General features: G+C 39.8%; 1 protein-coding gene across 4 annotated transcripts in view; it reads right to left on the reverse strand.

Annotated features, from left to right (window-relative positions):
* Window positions 1-20,855, reverse strand: part of MEIS2 (Meis homeobox 2) — a 142,899-nt gene that overhangs the window by 50,886 nt on the left and 71,158 nt on the right. For all 4 annotated transcript variants that reach the window (XM_018562826.1, XM_018562825.1, XM_018562824.1 and 1 more), the window contains exon 8: window positions 20,532-20,677. In XM_018562826.1, the coding sequence (XP_018418328.1) occupies window positions 20,532-20,677 (146 nt within the window). The remainder of the gene's footprint in view (window positions 1-20,531; window positions 20,678-20,855) is intronic.

Genomic DNA, 20,855 nt, shown 5'->3' on the forward strand with positions numbered 1-20,855 from the left:
AGACATAAACATTTTTTCCTCTAATTTGTATAAATAATTATTGTTATTATGTGTTATTTTTCCCTTCACTGTTCTATCCATTTTGTGGTCACAGGTGCCTGAGTATATTTACATTTATTCCAAGTGATTACTGAATGTGTAGCCAATTTTGCTATTTCAAATTTAAAAATTTTCAGATTAAGTCTAAAAGTGCTCTGAGCTTCACCAAGTAATGCGGGGGGAGCTGGGGATCACAAAGGCAGGATAAGGGGACCTTTTTTCTTAAGCACTGAGCTTTGAAGAATTCCTACCTATACAATGCCGAGTGACACGCTGGAAGAGCTAAACCTGCCTGTTGTCTTTTGTCCCCGTCTGTTGGATTCTTCTGTTGACCCTCTGGCCATTAGCCAAGGTAATATGATATTACAAGGTTCCTTTCATGACCTATTCTATCACCACCTCAAGCAACCATTAGTCGTCATCTCTGGGTTGATCAGAAAGCTGCACATACACCGAGATAGAGTAGAAAAAAAAGAGTGTCCCATTTTATCTTTAAATCTATTCCCAACTCATGTTCTACCTGAATCATCCAACACATTCCTTTAGAGCAAGACTGGGCAAACTACAGCGTTCCAGCTAATGATAACCTGCAAGTCCCAGCATGGACTGCCAGCTTCATATTAGCAAAGCATGCTGCAACTTGCAGTTCTACAGAAAAGCCATGGGTTACAAGTTCCTGTTCTAATATATTACATGGATTAAAGTGGAACGATCATAAAATACTTAAAAAAATTTAATATGATTAATCACCTTGAGAAAAGTCTGACCCCTTCCCGCACCAGCACTTATTGCCATGTATAAAATACCAGGGCTACAGCTGTTACACTAAACTGAGTCATACTTTTATGGTGCATGCTGGGAAATTTCCAAAGTAACAAACAAAAAGTTAAGAAGCAATTTGCTCATTTGAAACAGGTCCACTTTAAGAAATCCACAGGATGGATTGTTAGAGGCCATACAAAAGCTTCCAAGTTGATATAAAACACAAATGCTCTCCAACTAACACTTTTTAGACTAGAAGAGGAAAAGAGAGTTAGGCATTAATTTAGAAATCCTGTTAATATGAGATCATTGCAGGATATTACAATAAAATTATTACAGCTACTGCTGTGATCGAGCTGGCAAGCTGAACAACATCATTATTCTGCATTCATAATGATCGGAAATATACTGCTGTGACTGAACAACTGTACTTTATATAAACCTGGAAAAACTCCTACAAATTCTACACATTCACCTCAATCTAATGGTGTCATTCTAGAATAGTTTAGGCCATGTGTATTATAAAATGGGATCTCCAAATCCTTTACAGTGTATGATAGTTGTACTTAGGAAAATATGCTCCAAGAACTGCTTTAGAGTCTCATTTTTGGTGCAACCATATCTGGGTTTGAAGTTCTGGAGAAGGCCCTAGTCACAACCTTAGCCAAACTGGAAACCACCACAGATAATTTACTCACATCTCTCTATATATACCAAGATGGCAGTATGTAGATGATGATGTCATTTAAGAAGATATAAAGGTGGAATGTCAGCTCTGAATGGGCACCCTGGAAGAAAATGCTATTAAAAAAAGGGTTGCATCATTGTAGGGGCCCTAAATATCCATATATGGATGGAGGTGAACTTATAATAAAAAAATAGCTGATATCTGCCAACAAGTCCTGTAACATCCCAAATACAATAGATTAAGTAATAAAGCTTATGGTGGTATTTGTTGCAGCAATATATCACAATGAGCATGATTGAACCAAGATAAGGACATGGAATCAGGCACAGCTCCTTGCTATGTCAGTCCTTGAGAAATGTGATCAGACTTGGGATTGGCAAGGACACGATATGGGGCAAGGCTTGTCCTGATTTTCTATTACATGTTGGGAGGTACGCCTGAGATATAAGAAAACTACAAGATGAACCACAAAACAGAAACATTTATCACAGCAATAAATTAGTAGAAAAATAGACAACTTTAACTAAGGCTGTAGCAAACACAAGTCAAATACCAAATCTCTCTATTTTTATTACAGAGGTCCTATATAGAAATACTGTATATTAGAATGGCCATGGTATATAACACCAAGTAAGAGATACAGATTTATTGATTATGGTTGCTGAAGCTGCAGCACAAACTGTACAACTATTGCATATTTAAAAAGAAAGAGAGTAATGTTCCTTTAACATTAGCAGTGGAAAGGTCTCTGGATCATACAGGAACCCCCAGGAGGTACTCTATATAGCCTGATTAATTGGGGCAACATTAGTTTTTGGACTCACTCACCCTTTGCCATTTCAGAAAGTGAACTTTTTGCTCTGAGAGGAAAATTGCTCATGAGGAGCACCATAAATCTGCTAGCACAGATTTGATTTGATGTAATCATTTTTAAAAGTTCACCTAATCCCTGGCGTGAATAATGCCTCACACATATATCTAGCCAAGGCTGACTCCTGAAGATAGCTCAAGTCAATGATCTCTTCTTTTGGCATCTACACAATTAACATTCCTTCATTGCACATCAGCAGCATGTTAAATTTTTCCTAACAACCTCAATGGGTGCCCATAATCTCATCACATCATATGAAGCATATCCAATAAAAAAAGCATTGACAGTCACTTTAGTGCAATATAGTTGAAAGGCTTCATCTGCAATGGCCCAGAGAAAGAGGTAACAACATCATTAAAAAACATCATGACCTGGCCTGTGCTTGGCAGTCTGATAAATGCCAAAACCTAAAATTTCTTGAAAATTTGAAACAGAGGCCTATAGGAAAGTTTTATTCAATTCACCCTAACTGTTATCAAGACAACATGTTACTCTTGTGAGAGTAATACTTACACAAATAATGCAGTATGTTTGTTAGAAAAGCGTCAGGTTAATGCATTGGAGTTCAGTCCTGTCCATAGTCCTTAGTAGGGCTGTTCAGATACCAAGTACCGTACTCGGTACAAGTACAAGTACAGATACTTTTCCAGCTCCAAGACTAGACCAGAGAAAAACTCAAAATTTAGGAGGCAGCTGTCATTTTTAAGGAGCATACAGGGCTCCTGGGATTTGTTCATCCCTATTTTAATGTATGATTTGTTATATGTATATATATATATATATATATATATATATATACACGTAAAATGATAGAATGATAGAGCGGGGTCAGCATAACTGTCGCCAACTGTCTGCAGAGTCAATAGCTACAGACCTCCAAACTTCGTGTGGCCTTCAGATTGGCACAACAACAGTGCATAGAGAGTCCAAGTACTCACAGTTACAATTACTGATACAGTCCCAGCTCCAACTGCTGCAACAGTGGTAGTTCTTGTGAAGATGCCAAGTATCAGCGCTGCTATCTGAACAGCCCTAGTCCTTAGTATTCTGTTCTGTTCACAGTATCTAGGAAGAAAGCTTCATAAGACTAAGGCTTCTGCCCTGGTTGAGGCAAAAGTTTAAATTTCAAGTAACATTTGCATCTCTGCTGTTACAAAGGGTGATGGGTAGAGTGATGGCACATCCTGTATTGGGATGCATATAATTTCATCTCCTAGTCCCTTAGCTTTGTTGTAGTGTTGTTTTTAAGCACCAACTGACTGGCTGTTTTGCAAACTCAACAGTCTGTTTTACTTTTGAAATGAGAGAAAATGTGAGCCCCATGAACAATATAGTATATAGCACCTCAATCTATACATGCTACAGTATGAAAGAAAATGAATAGGTGTAGCAGCTAAGGTGCCTTTTTTTCTCAGGGAACTGCCTCAGTGGCTTTTCCCTAAACTTCTTCTTCAGAGCCCAAACTTGGCTTATTGGTGTGTATACACAAGACTGTTAAATGAAGCTATGATTTGACTAGGTGTATAATGATCTGGGAGGACTTGGCCACAGACATCCGATTCTATTTATTGCCTCTAAATGCTGGGGGTGTATTGCTTTACCTCAATTTTATGACACTTAGAACTTTGTGAATCTGTCTAATTTGTAAGTGAAAAGTGAAGCTTTTGAAACGTGGTTGTGAACAAAATGTCAAAATTAGTTGTGTGTCCCCATTAGAGCTCTGTCATGTGCAGATGGGCATGGCCTTGATGAATCATGCACGAAAAAAACATAACATGGTCCAACAGACAGACAAGAATAAGGCTATAAGGTTTCACCTCTATTCTACTTTCAGCCCGGCAATAATTCACAATAGCATTTTAGACACAAGACACTTGTGTAACACTTTGCTTGTGTAACATGTACATGTTGGTAAGAAAAACAAACCATCAACTTTGTTTCTACATAATGCTGATAACATTTGAAGCAGATTAGTCAATGACCCACAATGTTTTTGGGTACACAATGTTATCCAACACAGCTGTGCGCCGAACATCAAGATACAGAGAATTTAAAATGAGGGTACCAAAAAAGATAAATGAAAAAAGAACTGATTCTTTTAGGTGGCCACTCTATGGTCTAATCTTATTTTCATAAATTTCCTTTTTTAGGAACTTGGTCTTGGTATGTTGAACCTCTGCTCAAACTTCTAGTTTTCAGTAAGATCATATGAAGTGCAGACCGCTATGTGTGTGTAAAGATAAGAATCAGTGTGTGTCATGTTGCAACTATATAGATCGTCCTTGTTAAAGAGCACAGCATTATGAGCCCGCGATCCTGGGAGCTCTATTATTCCAACACAAGTAATCTGAGTAACTGCATTTCTGAAATGGTTGTCATATTTTGGGTTTTCAGTAAACATTTGTAAGATAATCATCAAGGGAGTGGAGTTTGTCATGGTGCTGAATTTCCCTCACCTACATTACCTGATTATCTGTCAGGTACAAAATTATCTTCTGCAGTAGTTCTGTCCAATAAAGCGTGAAGCTGAACTACAGGAAAATATCCAAATATAAGTACATAGCTGAAGTACATATATGTAAGCTGTTTTGCCCAAAGATTTTTTGAATCTGTTCAGCCAGCCTTATGATACACACATGGTACAACTAGACAGAAGACACACTTATATCCTTGTTGAGCTTTGCAGCTTCTTGTGTCATCTCTGCCTCCAGCCTCATGAATGGACAATGCATCTATATTAACACCTCTTTCTAAATGACACCAGGAAATATAAGAGTATTTTTCCTGGCTATGAGGTACACAGGTCACAGATATCTACAAATATTAGAGCCAGCACATGTATCTGCATGTCTATAGAAATAATAACAAATTTGTATATGATACTTTTCAGAGTGTACATAAACAGTGCATCCAATTTATCGCTTTAGATTTTATTGTAAACCAACGCAGTTCTCTATTTTCAGGGACATTAAATATCTACAGCATGTTATTAACAATGAATAAGACATTAAAAGGGAACCAATACTGAGAGAAATATGGACGCTGCCATTGCTAACTGCTATGCCTGAAAATGAAGATTACCTGGCTGTCATGGTGGTGGACTGCTTTCAGTACTCTAAAAGCTGCCGTACCCTTATAGAGGGGAATTTATCAGAATCTGGAGCAATTGCACATAGTAACCAGCTTAATCAGCTTATCTCTTCATTTTGTTCAGTCAAGCTTTAAAAATGAAAGAGAGAAGCTGATTGGTTGCCATGAGCAATGAGCTTCATTCTGTCTGCTCCACTTTTCATAAATTTCCCCCACAGTGTTTTCTCGTTCACCCCGGGGACTGAACGAGAAAAAAAAATCTCAATTTCCCCACCCATGCTGTTAGGGGGGAATCCTCCCACTGGGCTATTGTATTCTGACAGTGGCGGTGCGCTGCTGCCGGAATACACAGACAGTGGATGCAGCTATTTGGCCACCAATGACTGTGCGGCTGACTGAAGGATGTTGGGGGGAGGCTTCCAACAGAGCCATCCACGGAGTGAATTTCAGTCGGTTCATCAAGAACTGGCCCAGAACAAGCATGCAGATGAGGAGTCCTTGATTTACTTTGTCTTCAGTTGTCACAAAATACTGAGCCCACAGACATCCAGTCAACTAGCATTTCAGAAGGAGGCCAGCAATGGCAGCCTCCATAGTTCTTTCCACATAAGCTTCCTTTAAACCCATCTACCCACACCCCGAATAAGAGCAAATCAAGTAAAAACCCACAACCCCTTTTCTAAATCCCCACCTCTCTAATTGTCAATAATTAATCTCAAATAGGAGATATAAAGGGTTATTCACTAAAGGGTGAAGAGTAGGGAGAAGGCAGGAGAAGTGAGCATTCTGATTTGGAAAACTTCTCCAATTCAACTCACTTTCCACTTCAGCTATTTTGTAGTATGATTGTTCACTTCTCCCGCCTTCTCCGAACTCTTCACCCTTTTGTGAATAAACCTGATAATAGTATGGAAGGATTACAGGGAATCTAGAAATAGACGGTGAATCATTTTAGCTGTGATCAATCCCCATGTCAACACTAAAGTTAGAAAGATAAAGGGAACTTAACCAAGGCAGCTTCTCAGCATTCTTTTCTGAGGTGTTTATACCAGCACCTATGAAGCGCTTAAACACACCTTAACATAAACACAGGGTTACATGGCTGGGCGAGTTCCATCATTTTTTTTGTACCATTTTAACACTGTATGGATTTCTGTCAATCAGTCATTATATTGTGGGGAGTTTCTGGTCTCTCTATCCTCTCTGTGTGTGTAATGACTTGCTGTTTAACCCAGTCACCGGCTTCTGAACATGTCTTGCCTCTCATTGAGTGCAAATCTGCGTTACCCAGAAAAAAAAAACCTAATCCTTCAGGTGTGGTGCTGAAATGCTTGCTTTATGAGGTGAAGTACAGCTTATTCTGTCTTTATCTGAATCCACAAGTGTGAACCGACAGCTTCCAAACCACAGTGAACAAACAGTGGCGTTTAAGTGCTGTGAGAGGCGTTTGTTTAAGAAACTGTGGTTTAACAGTAAAGACTTCCCATCAATATAAACAGCTGTGATTCTGACAGAACGAATGAAAGCAATGTGCACACATACGCATCCCGTACAGTGTCAACAGCCTGCACAAATAGCTGGGATTTTTATTTTTATTTGTCAGAGATACCGAGAGCAACCTTCAAAGTCCTCTCGCACTCTGCATCTATAAGCGAACACTTGCTGTATATCTTATAAAATATGAAGTGTGCCTTGTATCTTATCAACTGCTGTACATACCGGAGAAATTGAGGATTGGAAAAATGGAGGCATTACCCATGGCGACCACGGGAAAGGTGGAATCTGACTGCTTGCACCCAAGTTTATACATATTATACGCTTTAGATTGTAAACTCTAAAGCAGGGCCCTCCTTGCCCTCCTGCATTGTCTCCCTTTATTTTGCAAACTGTTGGTGCAATATACAGTATATCCTGCTTTATAATAATAATATTAATAATATATATAATAATAACATGGACCATTTCCGGTTCCTCTCATGGTGAAAGGGCCAAATTCCGGTCCTCAAATGGCAGAGCCAGGCCAGGGTCATGGAATATGGCAGGCTACAATTTGTTTATTACTTCTTTACATTGATTCAGCATGTCATTAAACTCTGGATTGGAAGCTGCTGTGAGGAGCAAAGTTTGCATTTGTCATCACTCATTTTGAAAGGCGAGATATGAAATTTGTAAAGTAAGCAGTGTAGCAGGATAGAGAACATTTCAGAGATAATGCAGGGTCTGAAAATCCAGTCAAACAGCAATGTAATGGGGGGTGTTACTTGTAGCACTGCATCTATATTTAGAAATGACACACAAAAAAAAGAAAAACCCAGGGAGTGTGTTAGCCTCTTCCCTATGGTTGTCAGGTCAGCCTTTAAAATGTTCATTTGAACTAGCTGCATGTAGAATACCTAAGCAAGGACAAGTGCAGACCAATGTCAAATTCACTTTAAAGGACACTGGCAGTTGTAGCTGACGACCTGCCCCATGTATACTATTATATAGCGACGACAATATACTCAGTTAATTTCTTATATCACATTCACATCAGTCTATGTCCTCAAGGAGCTTACAGTCGAAGGTCCCTATCTCACATGTATACATACGCCATGCATGCAGACAGCCTTTAGCTGACCAATCATGAAAGAAGAATCAATCATCCCCGATGGATTTTCACTACACCTTGCTATTGTTCCTCCAAGCAATGGTTGGCACCAGAGTTGTCTGATCAGCACTAGACCATGCATACCCAGCTGAGGTGTTCATGGTCACAATTACTAAAGAATTATTGTTTGGTTTTCTGACCATCATCTAATTTTTATGGGCACAGATCTGTTATTCGCTTGCAATGTTTTCTAACCAGTCAGCTCTTGATTTTATTAAGGGTTTGAGGGGCCAGAGAATAATCTGCTTTGTTGCTCAGACAATCCAAAAGAGATATATTCCATGGCTAAAATGCAGTTGTTTAAGGACACATAACTTTGTTTTCTTCTTCCAGGGGGTCATTCTGGGGAATGGAGGACTTTAAAGTTAACACTTCCAGTGCTGTGGAGTGCTACTGTATACTGGGATCTTCAGTGTTTAAATAAGTTGCCCTAAAATGAAGCTGAAGGAAACTTCTGAAAAAAATGTGTATGAAACCTTTTGGTGAAGATACGGTTAATTTACGACAACCCAGCAGTTTCTGGCAGGCCTACCTGTCACTAACTGAACAGGCATGCTAGATGTCCTTTGAAGACTGCTGCCATGCAGACACACAGGGGAGGAAGGTTCAGGTTACAGAGGAGCTTGGACAGGGATGATTAATTACAGCAGCGTCTGCCACCAGCCAAAACACAAGCAAAGGGCTTCATTTTGTTTTGTGTTTCCCCCACACTATCCTGCGCCCTTGACAAAAAGGTCACTTACCGACATGGGAATTTTTGGTCCATTCTTCGGAGGGTTTTTAACCTGTCATTTTGTCGGGGACAAAGAGTACGGAGATCCGTCAATATGGTGCAAACGTGTTTTTTTGTGGCAATTTCGTGACCTTCAACTTTGTAGTTGGTTTCAGCAGAAATCTTGCTAAGCTAAGACCGATCAGAGATATACCCATTTAGCTAATAATGTGCAAAGATTCAAACTTCCCCTACTTTGCAGTGCATGGCAGACCATTTTAATCTACTATTTTGCAGTAAGTAAAGTATGTTGCATCAGCTTCAGAAATTTCCTATCTGCTGACAACCATTAAAACATCCAGAAAATATATAACATAAAAGTGTTTGCATAAGCATAGTTTTTTTAAGGGTTGCTTAAGCATAGTTGGATACATTTTTTCCTGGCATGAAATCTTAACTATAATAGTAGAAATGTTTTGGGGAGCCTATTGGTCCTTGGCAATCATTTAAGGGATTGGAAGAATGTTCTACCTTATAAGAGACTCTCTCCATCACAGACATAACATAGTGCCTATACAAGATGGTGCGCTCAATGAGTGCTTATTACACCTGCCAAGAGTCAGAAATGGTTTATTAAATCCAACAGTTAAATACACACAAGATCTTGGCAAAGCTATAATTTTGTGTTGTGGAGCACCACATCAGAATGAACACAGACTGCAGCATCTGGCCACATCTTATGCCGTAGACTTGTTCATTTAATTGTCATGGGGGCCTTCCGGGAAATATCTGGTCAATAGGAAAGAAGCTGAAGCCATATATTGCAAGAGCTTCTGCATCCAGCAGCTCTATGGATGAGCCCTGAAAAGCCCTGAACCCTTTTGCAAAATATGAACAAGGACCACCTTATACCTTTTACAATCTTCAACCAATACACTGTGCCCCGGGTCTGCCAATTTTCTAGTGAAATGGGTTGTTGCATATTTCCTTTATTTAATTATCTCATATAAAAGAGACAGAGATGAAAGAAGGGATATAAAGAATGGTCTCTGCAAATTTTTTCTTTGCAGAATGTAATGGGCACAGTGCTTATAAATAAAGTAGTAACAGAAGGAACGTGTGGGCCCCATGCAATCCTGGGCCGGTGCAAAATTGCATCCTTTACTCCTTCTAATAGTTCCTAGCTCCCGATGTATGGCCACTTTAAGACAGAATCACAGAGCTGTTTTTCGGCCAAGTGAATGACTTCCATGTATGTCTTGTGCATGCTCTGCCAGTGCTGAACGGGATGGCAGTGTTGCCTTATCCTGGCATCACAGTCACTTAAAATAAAAGATGAATGAAAATCTGGATTTCACTACTCTTAGACATACTGAACAGACAGCCAATCGCACAGACATCATTTAGCACAGCAGCTGAAATTAGTACTGGCAGATTTCAGAGTCTCATACAGAAAAAAAAAGCAACAACATGTAAACAAAATATCTAATGGAAGGAATGAATCGGGGCATGCTATTATATTTTAAGCTGATAATAAACCTTTAAATGTGCCAGGGATAGCTGTGGAACAGCTGAGCAAGCCTGCCAATCACTGCGGGAATGGAGAGAGTTATGGTAACTGCGAAAGATGCTCAGCTTCTCACTTCTAACAAATCTGTAAATATGACTGCAGAGGCCCATTACTATCAAACCTGCAACACTTCAGAATGTGTGCGCTTTATTGTACTTAAATCAGAAATTAGGAGCTTTAATGTTTGCACAGGGTTACTGAGCCCATCAGGAATGCGAGCCAGGGATGTTTTTGTAATAAATTACAGTGATGAAGGTGTCCGTGTTCACAGGGGCCGGCTATATTTTAGGCTGTCCAGCTGGTTCTTACACAGCATATTGTGCCACAGCCTGCACTGCTATGTTAAATATATTCACAACTAATCTTTGGCTGCTGTTCAGTTAAAGCAGCAGACTTGTTTTCTTAGGCCTGCAGTCTTAGAAGCTTTATTAATTAATACAATTATTAAAATTGGAGTGAAGATAGGACAGGTAACAACACCCATACTAAAGCTCAGACACTGCTCAAATTTTGGTCTGGCACCTCCTGGCTAAACAACATCAAATATTTCATCCAACTTTTGACAAAGTAGCTGAGTGAAAATTGTCAGCTGAACAGTGAATGAAGCCATTCAGCTGCAGTCACTGTTTGGGTATTCGGAAAGCAGTGGGCAACAGCTATCAGAATACAATAGCCCAGCAGCAAAGATTCGTCCATCCACGTTGTTGATGAAGCATAGATAAAGGAATCTGTTAGATTTCTTTCATTCAGCCTATGTGTGTATTGCCAGCTTTAGTCTCCTACTCTTTATGAATCTGAAACACTTAATAAGGCAAACAGCAATGTGCAAAATATGGACTCCATAGCAACCAATTAATATATTTAGAAAGGACACTGTGATTGCTTAACCTTTATTTATTTATTACAGGTATTTATATAGTGCCGACAATTTACATAGTGCTTTACATACTGTACATTCAAACAGGCCCTGCCATCAAGGAGCTTACAGTCTAAGGTCCCTTTATCACATGCATACATACGAGGGCTAATTTAGACCGGGGCCAATTAACCTTCCAGCATATCTTTGGAGAGTGGGAGGAAACGGGAATAGCTGGAGGGAACCCACGAAATCACAGGGAGAACAAGCAAACTCCATGCATGAGTTAATGTACCGTGCACATCTTCAATGGTCATTGCCTTGTCTTATTAATAAGTCCAAACATGTCTGTTGTCTGCTATGTCTATATGCTAGTTTTCATAGAAGTGGTCAGAATAGAGCATGAATATGACCTATTTGCATTATCGAATGACCCCCTATCCAATGCACCGGAGTGTTCAGTCAGCCATTGTGAAATGAAAGGTAGAATAAAGAGTATAGAAAGAGTGTACGGTGCTTTGTAAATAAGGACTGTTCCTTTAAATATGGAATGAGAAAAAAAAAAACATGACAGATGGCACAGAGTGGGGAATGGTGGAATGGTGAGCCTGTCTCCCAGCAGAGGCAAGAAACGTGAAGGAAGGGAAGAGAGAATGATGGAGGAATGGAGAGAGGGGAGAGCAGAGGGATGGATGCTATAATTAACTGCAAGTGCCTCAAACATGTGAACAGGGGAAAAGGAGGAGCGCTGTGCCGCGTGCTGGTCTTTGAAGTAAGAAGTCCCAGAGATCGCTAGAGGAAACCTGTCAGATCTCACAGGTTCCAGTATCAGAGATTTCTGGAGAGTTTTACACTTCAAACCCGCTGTGTTCCCCTCACAATCATCCTTTCATTGCTAAATCTCACTCAGATGGAGCTTTCCAATCTCTACACAGACATATAATCGCTGCTCTTGTACTGAACATTAGAGTGTGAGCTCCCAGGGGGAAGCAGCAATTGTGGCTCTGTCGCTGGCCTGCACAAGAGCAAAATCAAAGGTACCAAACAAACAGAGCAGTAAATACATAAAAACAATAGAAAACAGACAGAGATCGTCTCATACAACTCTAATCTAATAAAGCTGAACTCCAGAGCACAAAAACTTTCATTGAAATAGATTTCTCAATAACCCCAAGGATAAAAATAGCAGGGACACCATCACTGTGTTGTACTTAATCTGTGCAGAGAGCAGAGATGTAGGAGGGGCAAAGCAGGCTCGACCCACTACAAGCTGACTGCTGAAAACTACAGGAGGGGCAGACACAAGACCAGACATCCTGCATAAGGAGAGAGATCAGCAGTGACCGGTCTTTATTACAGTAAGCTCTTCCACAGGCAAAGTAATACACAAAGCACGCCAAGATACAAGTAACAATACACAAGTCTCTTTTATTCAGACAATATTTCTTTATCACAGAGTTCAGTTTTAAACTCCACTAAGCACCATGTGTATCCAAAATGGTCATGTGGCATAACTTCAAGTGGGCTTCAAAAAACATTATGCCCCTTTCTGTGCAACCAATACTTCTTGATGATCCTTCTGCCAGATACATGCACAAAAGATGAAGATGAAAAAAAGATGAAGTCTAGCCAAAACTTTTTATTTTATTGTGAATAGAGCCGGAAAGGGATGATACCGCAGTCAGGATTTTCTTATTATTTGTATCTCTGTTGGAGAGATTTCTCCTCAGCTCTTATCAGGGCAGGAAGTCTCCCTCATCAGGGTGCAAACACATTTTAAGTAGACTAGGGAAGTGTTAGAGATGTCAAAAGGACAGGAAGTGAAAAAATCTCCCCAGTGGGGTCATAGACAGAAATAAAAACCTACAAAATATAGGATAGCCGATACTATACAATCCAAGGTTTACTGAAGTTCCATTCAAAAGACCAATGTTTCCGGGACACAGAGGATCCCTTTTTTAAGGTGTCTGTTACTTTGAAAAAGAAGTCCCCCCATGTCACGACCATATGCCATGCACCCCATTTGATCTTTAGCATTTTTAGGAGTTGGTATGGCATGGATGATTCTTATACAGAAATAAAAACCTGATTGAAATTTGAACTCTTCCCCACTCTGTTAAAAACTAAATTAAATTATTTGGGCTGGAGTAAGGCTGGAGAACTACTAAGCTGGTCTCCCATTGTACGTAGAATAGGGGAACACATTCATAGATGTATTCAGTGATTTATTCACAACATAAAATTCTGTTTTTCTACTAGACTGGAGTTCACCAATCTATATAACGGCAGTGAAAAGTGCTATATAATGTCAGGTGTGGAAGGCACAAGCCAGCTATAGCTGCCAGGCTGACTGTGCAGACAGTTGTATTAGATAATAATATGTCAACTTGTGAATGGATCTCAGCCCTTTCATTGCTGCAGCCTCAAATATTCACACAGCCATAAAAACAAGTGCAAACAATATCAATGCCGACAATTACTGCCAGTTGTAGATGCCAAAAAAATCTGTATGTTTCTTCTGATGTACCAGACCCAGGGAAGGCCACGTCAGAGACAAATAAAACCTGCAGTACCTTCGATATAACTGCAAGGCTGTATTCAGCCGAATGATTTGATAAACCAGTAGGCACCAAGACGTGCAGCTCCACAATTCACAATGTCCAATTTGCATCCACCATTGCTTTTTTCATCTCTTTTCTAATCATGGTGAATATATCTTTTGGGGCTAAAAAGAGGAATCACAGGACTCTGTGCAGCTCAAATAAACATACTTTTATCTCTTCATCTGATGGATTGCCTGATAATGTGATCTTTGTATCTTATGCGTGTGACATGATAACTCCCGTACATCTGGGTTTTAATAAACTAGTAATATATGTATAAACAAAACAAGTACTTTTTAAGCACATATAAACCCCCCATACCTTGATGTGACTTGGGATGTAGGAGTTTGCTGGATAGCTGAAGATAATATGTTATAAAAACAACCATTCGAGGAGAAGGTTACTGTAGTGAAGAAAATATATTTCTGGATATGAAGTTATGCGTGTGTATCTCCTTACAATTACAGTCTAAAATCTGTTTAATTAGATTTTTGAAGTCTTTAGGGTGGTCATAGATGGGCAGATATGTCACCAAAACAACAATGGTGACACATCTGCACCTAGCTGAAAAAAATCCCATACGTCCAGCATTCTCTGGAATCGTTTCCTTGATTCTGCTGACGGTTAGATTAAGTGCACACAAAGGGAATGGTTAGTTTCCTTTTCTCCATAGACAACGGAATGCAAAGAGATTTCCAGTATTTTAGATGTCTAAGATAAACTCCTACTACATGTTCTACCACAAGCAATTTGGTTGCTTGCTTTTATATAGCAGTATATAAACAGCTCAATAGATATATATATATATATATATAGATTTTGTGGTGACTTTTTTGTCTGGCATAGCTTGGTTTATCCTTTAGGGGCTAGCTGTAGACCCACAATTCCTTCACAGATGTACGTTACCTTTCCCATAATGAGCAGTTAAGAAGGACAAGCAGAAGATGTTAGGATCCCACCAAAAGGGGCTGAAGCTGATATAAACAGCTCTTGTAGGCTCACTTGAGAAAGCAATGTACAATGCTTTGCCTGATGAGGGAACATTTAGCTTAAATCCTAAGTAAGTGGTGTCTTTGTGACTGAAGACTTCCTGCTTCTGTCCATGATTAAATATGTTTTCTGTGGGGAAAATAGAAGAGCACTTGACGGGGAAAAAGTGGGGACGCTTGAGAGGCTAATTGAGTGAATGGAAGGCTCATTGGAATTAAACAAGAAAGCCTGGCCCCCTCCCTTTCCACAGGCACAACGAGTACTTGGAGTGTTGGTCAGCACATTGTGTGCTGAAAATACCTTTCCTTCCCCGTTCTTTAGCCTAATCCTACTGCATGGGTACAGAACGGCCGGGGTATTTCGTGAAGACCCTATTTTGTTCATAAAGCATAAACTAAAGGAAATAAAATCATGGCTTTGCATTATCTAGTAATGTATAGTCTAATTTGTGTAACACTTCCTAGGGAGGCCTTTTCAACAGTACAAAATGATCATCATCCACTTGTCAAGACTGGAGTGGAGTCTCTGCTCACTTACAAATACAATGCTGCAAGGTCTGGCCAGCTGCACCTGTCTATGGCAGCAGATCCCTGCCTCTGCAGTTTATACACATTTGTAGCACAGCTACAAAAGACTAATGGCTTAGCACAACACATCAATGCTGGAAAAAAAAATCTGAGTGTTTCAACACATTCCTAAAGTTAAAGGACCATTTCCTCTAAAACAGAGATTAGGTTATATCAAAGATTGGTTCATAGCATTGGCATATCTGCAAAGGCTTTATACCAAAACACAATTGATATTTAGGATACAATAGCTATGGAATGGGGGCAGTAAATTGATCTGCACAAGACACTTTTTTTAAAGGGTCAGTTTACCCAAAACTGACATTTCAGTTTTGGTAGATGCTGGACAGTGTAAACACCTGACCACTATTTTAAACATCTCTCAGGGGCTCTGTTGCTGAGATCTCTGTGCTGGAATTCCCAGATCTGCAAACCTGCTGTGGCCATTATGAGCGGGTCCTTCTCACCCTGCTGAAAATATTTAGGTATTTTATATTTTGGAAAATGCAATTGGAAGTTCTGGAGCATGTAAAGATGGGCGGGAACATTCATATCTCCTAGGTGAACAAAAAGTTGAGCCTATACCCATGGCAGAGAGATCTCACTATTCGAATATCCAGGACATATGAGAAGCCAGGAGCTAACTCAGCCCACCAGGCTAAAACAGCTAAGATATAAATTTTGGGTGGACTGAACCTGTAAGTAATTTAATTGGCAGACACGGCAAGCAACCTCTCCTCAGACTCTCTCAAGCTTGAAATGACTTATAAAGCTGTTGGTCAATTGAGTCCACAAGGGTTTAGGAATGTCTATGATCAGGAGACAATACTGAGTTCAGTAAAGTGTAGTCTACACGCACAATTGCTGTATGTACCCCGAAATTCCTTACTGTATGTGATCATCAAGGGCAGAATATGGGCAGCCTTTGCATGTGTCATCAATTCAATAGAATTAAAGCTAAAATGTGTCAATTTCTCATATCTAAGTAAAAGATTCTGGTATATATCTCTTCTTTAATTGATGTTCACTGGATCATACTGAGCCATATAATATCTGCCTTCCGAAATACCTCAGTACAACATTGCCAGATGATCTTGCCAGAGTATTTTTTTTTAAAGTAGTATTGTTAGAGGGGTTATAGTGGTAGTATCTTTAGTCCCAGAATAGTCCGTATATGTACATGTCTGACAGTGCTATCTGTCTGTCTGTCTCTATACATGTACACAAATAAATGTGTAAATAAATGCCATCTACTGTTATGGCAGTTGTACAATAAGGGATTTCAGGATGAAACTATGAAACATTGAAAAGTGTATGTTCACTTCTGCAAGCCATACATTAGAGTTCACCACTGTGTTTAATCCTCTCTCCTCTGGAATATACTAATAACACCAGAGAGATCCTCTTAATCATGCCAGCTATTAATCACAAATTATTTTCAGGACTTCCATTGATTAAATGGACTCACAACAGTTCCCTATTAAGAATGGTATTCTGACCAGCTCTGCCCAGTCCTGACACCTCAATTTACCTGACTTTTACTGAGCCCACTCCGTTTCCAGATTCACAGCATGATCATTTACTGTGCTAAAAAGTGGAAAAACTACTCCTAAACAAACAAAAAAATCCAACACACGTTATGCGCATAGGTTCATATGTAAACCCCCATTTACATGTGAGTGTTTTGTTTTTCCTGAAGCGCCACAATGCTCAACATGAAGCATCCTTGTTTCTAAAAGGTGCCTGCTCACACCTAAGCATGGTGTTGCCTGTAGCTTCTGCGTTATTTGCCCTTATAGATTTAAATTAGCCCCTGAAAAAAGTGCATAATATGTATTTTTCATGCATCTTTGCCCCTAACAACCATCTCTTGCTCCTAGTAACTCGCTTTCCATTGGCAAAAACAAAAATGCTATGCCTGAGAACCAGTTAAAAACGTGTAAAAAAAGCTTCTATTTCTGGATACAAAAACAAGCCTCCCCTTGCAGTGAGACTACCCCCACACTGCAAGTGTTAACTGCTCATTTTTGTCTAGGTGGATTCTTTAAGGCAGATTTGCTTACCTAATTCCCACTCTCCCAGCAGTCCACACTCCACCCCCCCCCCCCTTCCCAGCTGTGGACTGTTCCTCGGCATCCCCACGTGTAATACAGGGTTATGCATTAGAGGTAATGATGTCAGCAGTCCCCCGAGAGCTGGAGGGGACAAGAGGCTGCAGGCACCAGTCTTGGAGCCTGCAGGAGTGGGGATCAGGTAAGTAAAACTGATTTTCTTAAAATCCCACTAGACAAAAATGAGTGGGGAGGTTTTTTGTTATCCAGAGATATCCTTTAAGCCTGAAGCAAAGCATATGTCCAGTAATATTACTCAAATATACCACATTATGTTCGCTTTTGTAAAAAATAAACTTCTTTATTGTACCCTGAACATTATTCACACACTTAGACACAATTTATAAATATCAGTTGATGTAACCAACAGTATTTATACATTAAATGTTTCTTCTACACTACTGATGGAAATAAAGAACCACGGAGGTGCTACCATCACAAATGCACTTTAATTTTGCAACCTGCAATGCAACAATAACATCTGGAACCTGACTGGCTAAGGGGAAATGCCTCCATTTTTCTTTTTGTTCTCCTGTCAATTAGCACCAATGTGTTCCATGGTTGAGGGGCAAGCAAGATTATCTGTAGAAGTGGACTCTCCCCAGCAGTCTACTGTAAGGAGTAATGATGGCCTGGCAGGGGTTAAAGCATTGTATGGCTGGTAAGGCCCCCAGCTGAAGTGATGTAGCAAAGAACAGCTGTGAAGTAATTCTACTAATGATGAGGATAATAAGCACATGGCAGGGTTCAGGGCTGGCTGCTGAAGCTTCACTGCTCCTGAATAGATAGAAGTCATTAAATACCCTTGATTATCTCTGACCAATATGTAATGGGTTTACAGCCCTTTCAATTAGTCAGTATTTGCCTAGGACTCATTATTTTGCCTTTTCTTAAGTAAGAAGTCCAGCGGTTCACTGTTCAGTGGAATTTCCGCTCAGCTTAGTGGGCACAGTCCAGTGACCTTTGGAAAAGTAGAATCTCAGAGGCAAAAGTAAGTCCTGGTCATGCACTGGTCTGAATGGATAAAGCTGGCTACTCAATTCACCTTTCCATCTTCTGACCCTACAAATGAAGATCAGTAGAGTTATATTTGTCAAGTGTTTTATCTTTGCACAGTCAGTTCATCCTCCACAGATTGGTTTTACATATACTAACTATGGACCTCAATAGTATTAATACATTTGTCAATATGTACTGGGAATCTCTGCTGCCACTATAGATAATTATGCTGATGTAATTTGTGGAAAGCTTATCAATTAAATGAATGAAGTACAAACATCAATAATAACACAATGGAATAACACATAGAGAACTAATTAACACATCCAGCTAAAAAAAAAATAATCGAAAAAATCTCTCTCTCTCTCTCTCTCTCTCTTTCTCTGTCTGCCTGTCTGTCTGTCTGTCTATCTGTCTGTATCTATCTGTTCTGTTGAAGCTGACCATTTAGGAAACATTTAAAGCATTCAGCATTCATCAAAATGCTGACAGGTTTTTTATTTTATTAATTAAAAATACTTTTGTTTTCCCGCTTGTATACTAGAGCACTCCCACCTTCTCATTCCTCAACTACGTCACATATCCCCCGGAGGCATTACTTTCCACTATTCAGAAAATCCTGCGATATTGCAGCATGGCACCATGTAAACAAAGTCAAGGTGCCAGATCTCTGTCTCCGTCTGCGTTAGATGTGGTGCTGTGTCATTGGGGGCCAGCTGCAAAAACCAGAAGGAGACAGCTGTCTCCCCATGAAGCACAAAAGGAAGATGGCGACGTGAAATGGAACCTGTAACAAGAGAGCAATGCGAGAAAACAGGACAACACTGGATCTGCTTAAGCTTGTAAATACATTTATGCAGCATAAGAAAGTACCAAAGGTATGGCACAGAAGGACAGGTAGAAGTTCATGTTTAAGTAATATAGCCTGGTCAAGGGCCCCAATCTGTGGTTGGACGATAAAATAACAGCAGGTCCTCCCTGTGTTCTCCACTCCTGTAAGCATGTTCCCTGTGTTAAAGTTACATCAATGTTCTGCACTGCACTACTTTAATAAGTAAGTTGCATAAAGCATTCAAGATGCACTAAAACATTCTGATACACCATAACAAATTCCTATATCTAAGACTGCAGCAGTCTGTATTTTTACGCAACTACGACTCAGAATAAGCCCCTCTAGCGGAGAAACAGCAAAAATATTACATTCCAAACCAAATGTACATTCTATTCTGGCTACTCTAGTTCTATTATACCACACTAAAGAGCTCAGCGAGCTTGGGAAACCTAACAATGAACTAATAATGAATGACACGGTCAAAGTAACTGACCAACAATGATAAGCTAATGAAATCTGGTCATAAGCCTATTCTATTATCTTATTAGTCTGTCTAGGTTGTAAACCAATGGCAAATGTACCTTAAGCTTAAGAATACTTTATACAGCAAAACAAGCACTACCACATGGTACATATACCCTGGGCAGTGGAGACCTCCAAGAAAGCTAAAAAAATTCACAATGTGGGCACTTCAGAGAACATATATGTACTATTAAAGAATTCCATAGTATTTGAAAATCTGTGATATAGAGAAGGCTATGTACTGGCAGTAAAGGTATCTGGAGGCTGGTCAAACTCAGCATGCATGCTATTAGGATACCATGAACACCAACAGTAAATGCAGGTACAGCTACGGTACGAATAGCCGATGCTGGTATTGGTGCAGGAACTGTGAATGTAAGCAATGCTGAGATGACTACATTTTAACAATATACCAGACAACATCATCCCTCCTCATGTTATCTCTATCACTTGAATATTACACACAGTTCAGGATATGTACATGGTTCACAACTTTCCTGGTGCACCCTGGAAATGGACTCTTCATAAAAAATTCATTCAGCATTACAGCACTGAACTGTGCATTCCCAAAGCACAACGGCAGTATGGATTTTTTATAGGCTTCTTTTAACTCTTCAGTGTCAAGAACAAATGTACATTACATTAATGGCAACAGTGGCAAAGAAAGACTTACTGTGAGATGCTGGAAGAGCCACGCTCTCATGATATTTGTTGCTACTTTGGGGAATATGCCTCTTTTCTTTTGTCTTTTTTTGTCCTTGTCTGGGTCATCATCGTCCCCTGTGCCTGGAGAGGCTACACTATTATCTAACACATCCCCTGTGGAAAGAGAAAAAGAAAGAGTCTACGTCAGACAAGTATCTTCAAGAAAGCTATACAAACTTTTGAAAGTTTGGAGCTGATTTATTCAAGTAGTCATTTTCTCCCAAGTTTGGCCGCTCATACACAAACAACAACAGTAATTAAGACACATACCCCCCCCCCCCCCCCCCCCCCC

This window comes from Nanorana parkeri, unplaced genomic scaffold, assembly GCF_000935625.1.
Source record: "Nanorana parkeri isolate BGI_ZX_2015 unplaced genomic scaffold, ASM93562v1 scaffold602, whole genome shotgun sequence".
Classification (NCBI taxonomy): Eukaryota; Metazoa; Chordata; class Amphibia; order Anura; family Dicroglossidae; genus Nanorana; species Nanorana parkeri.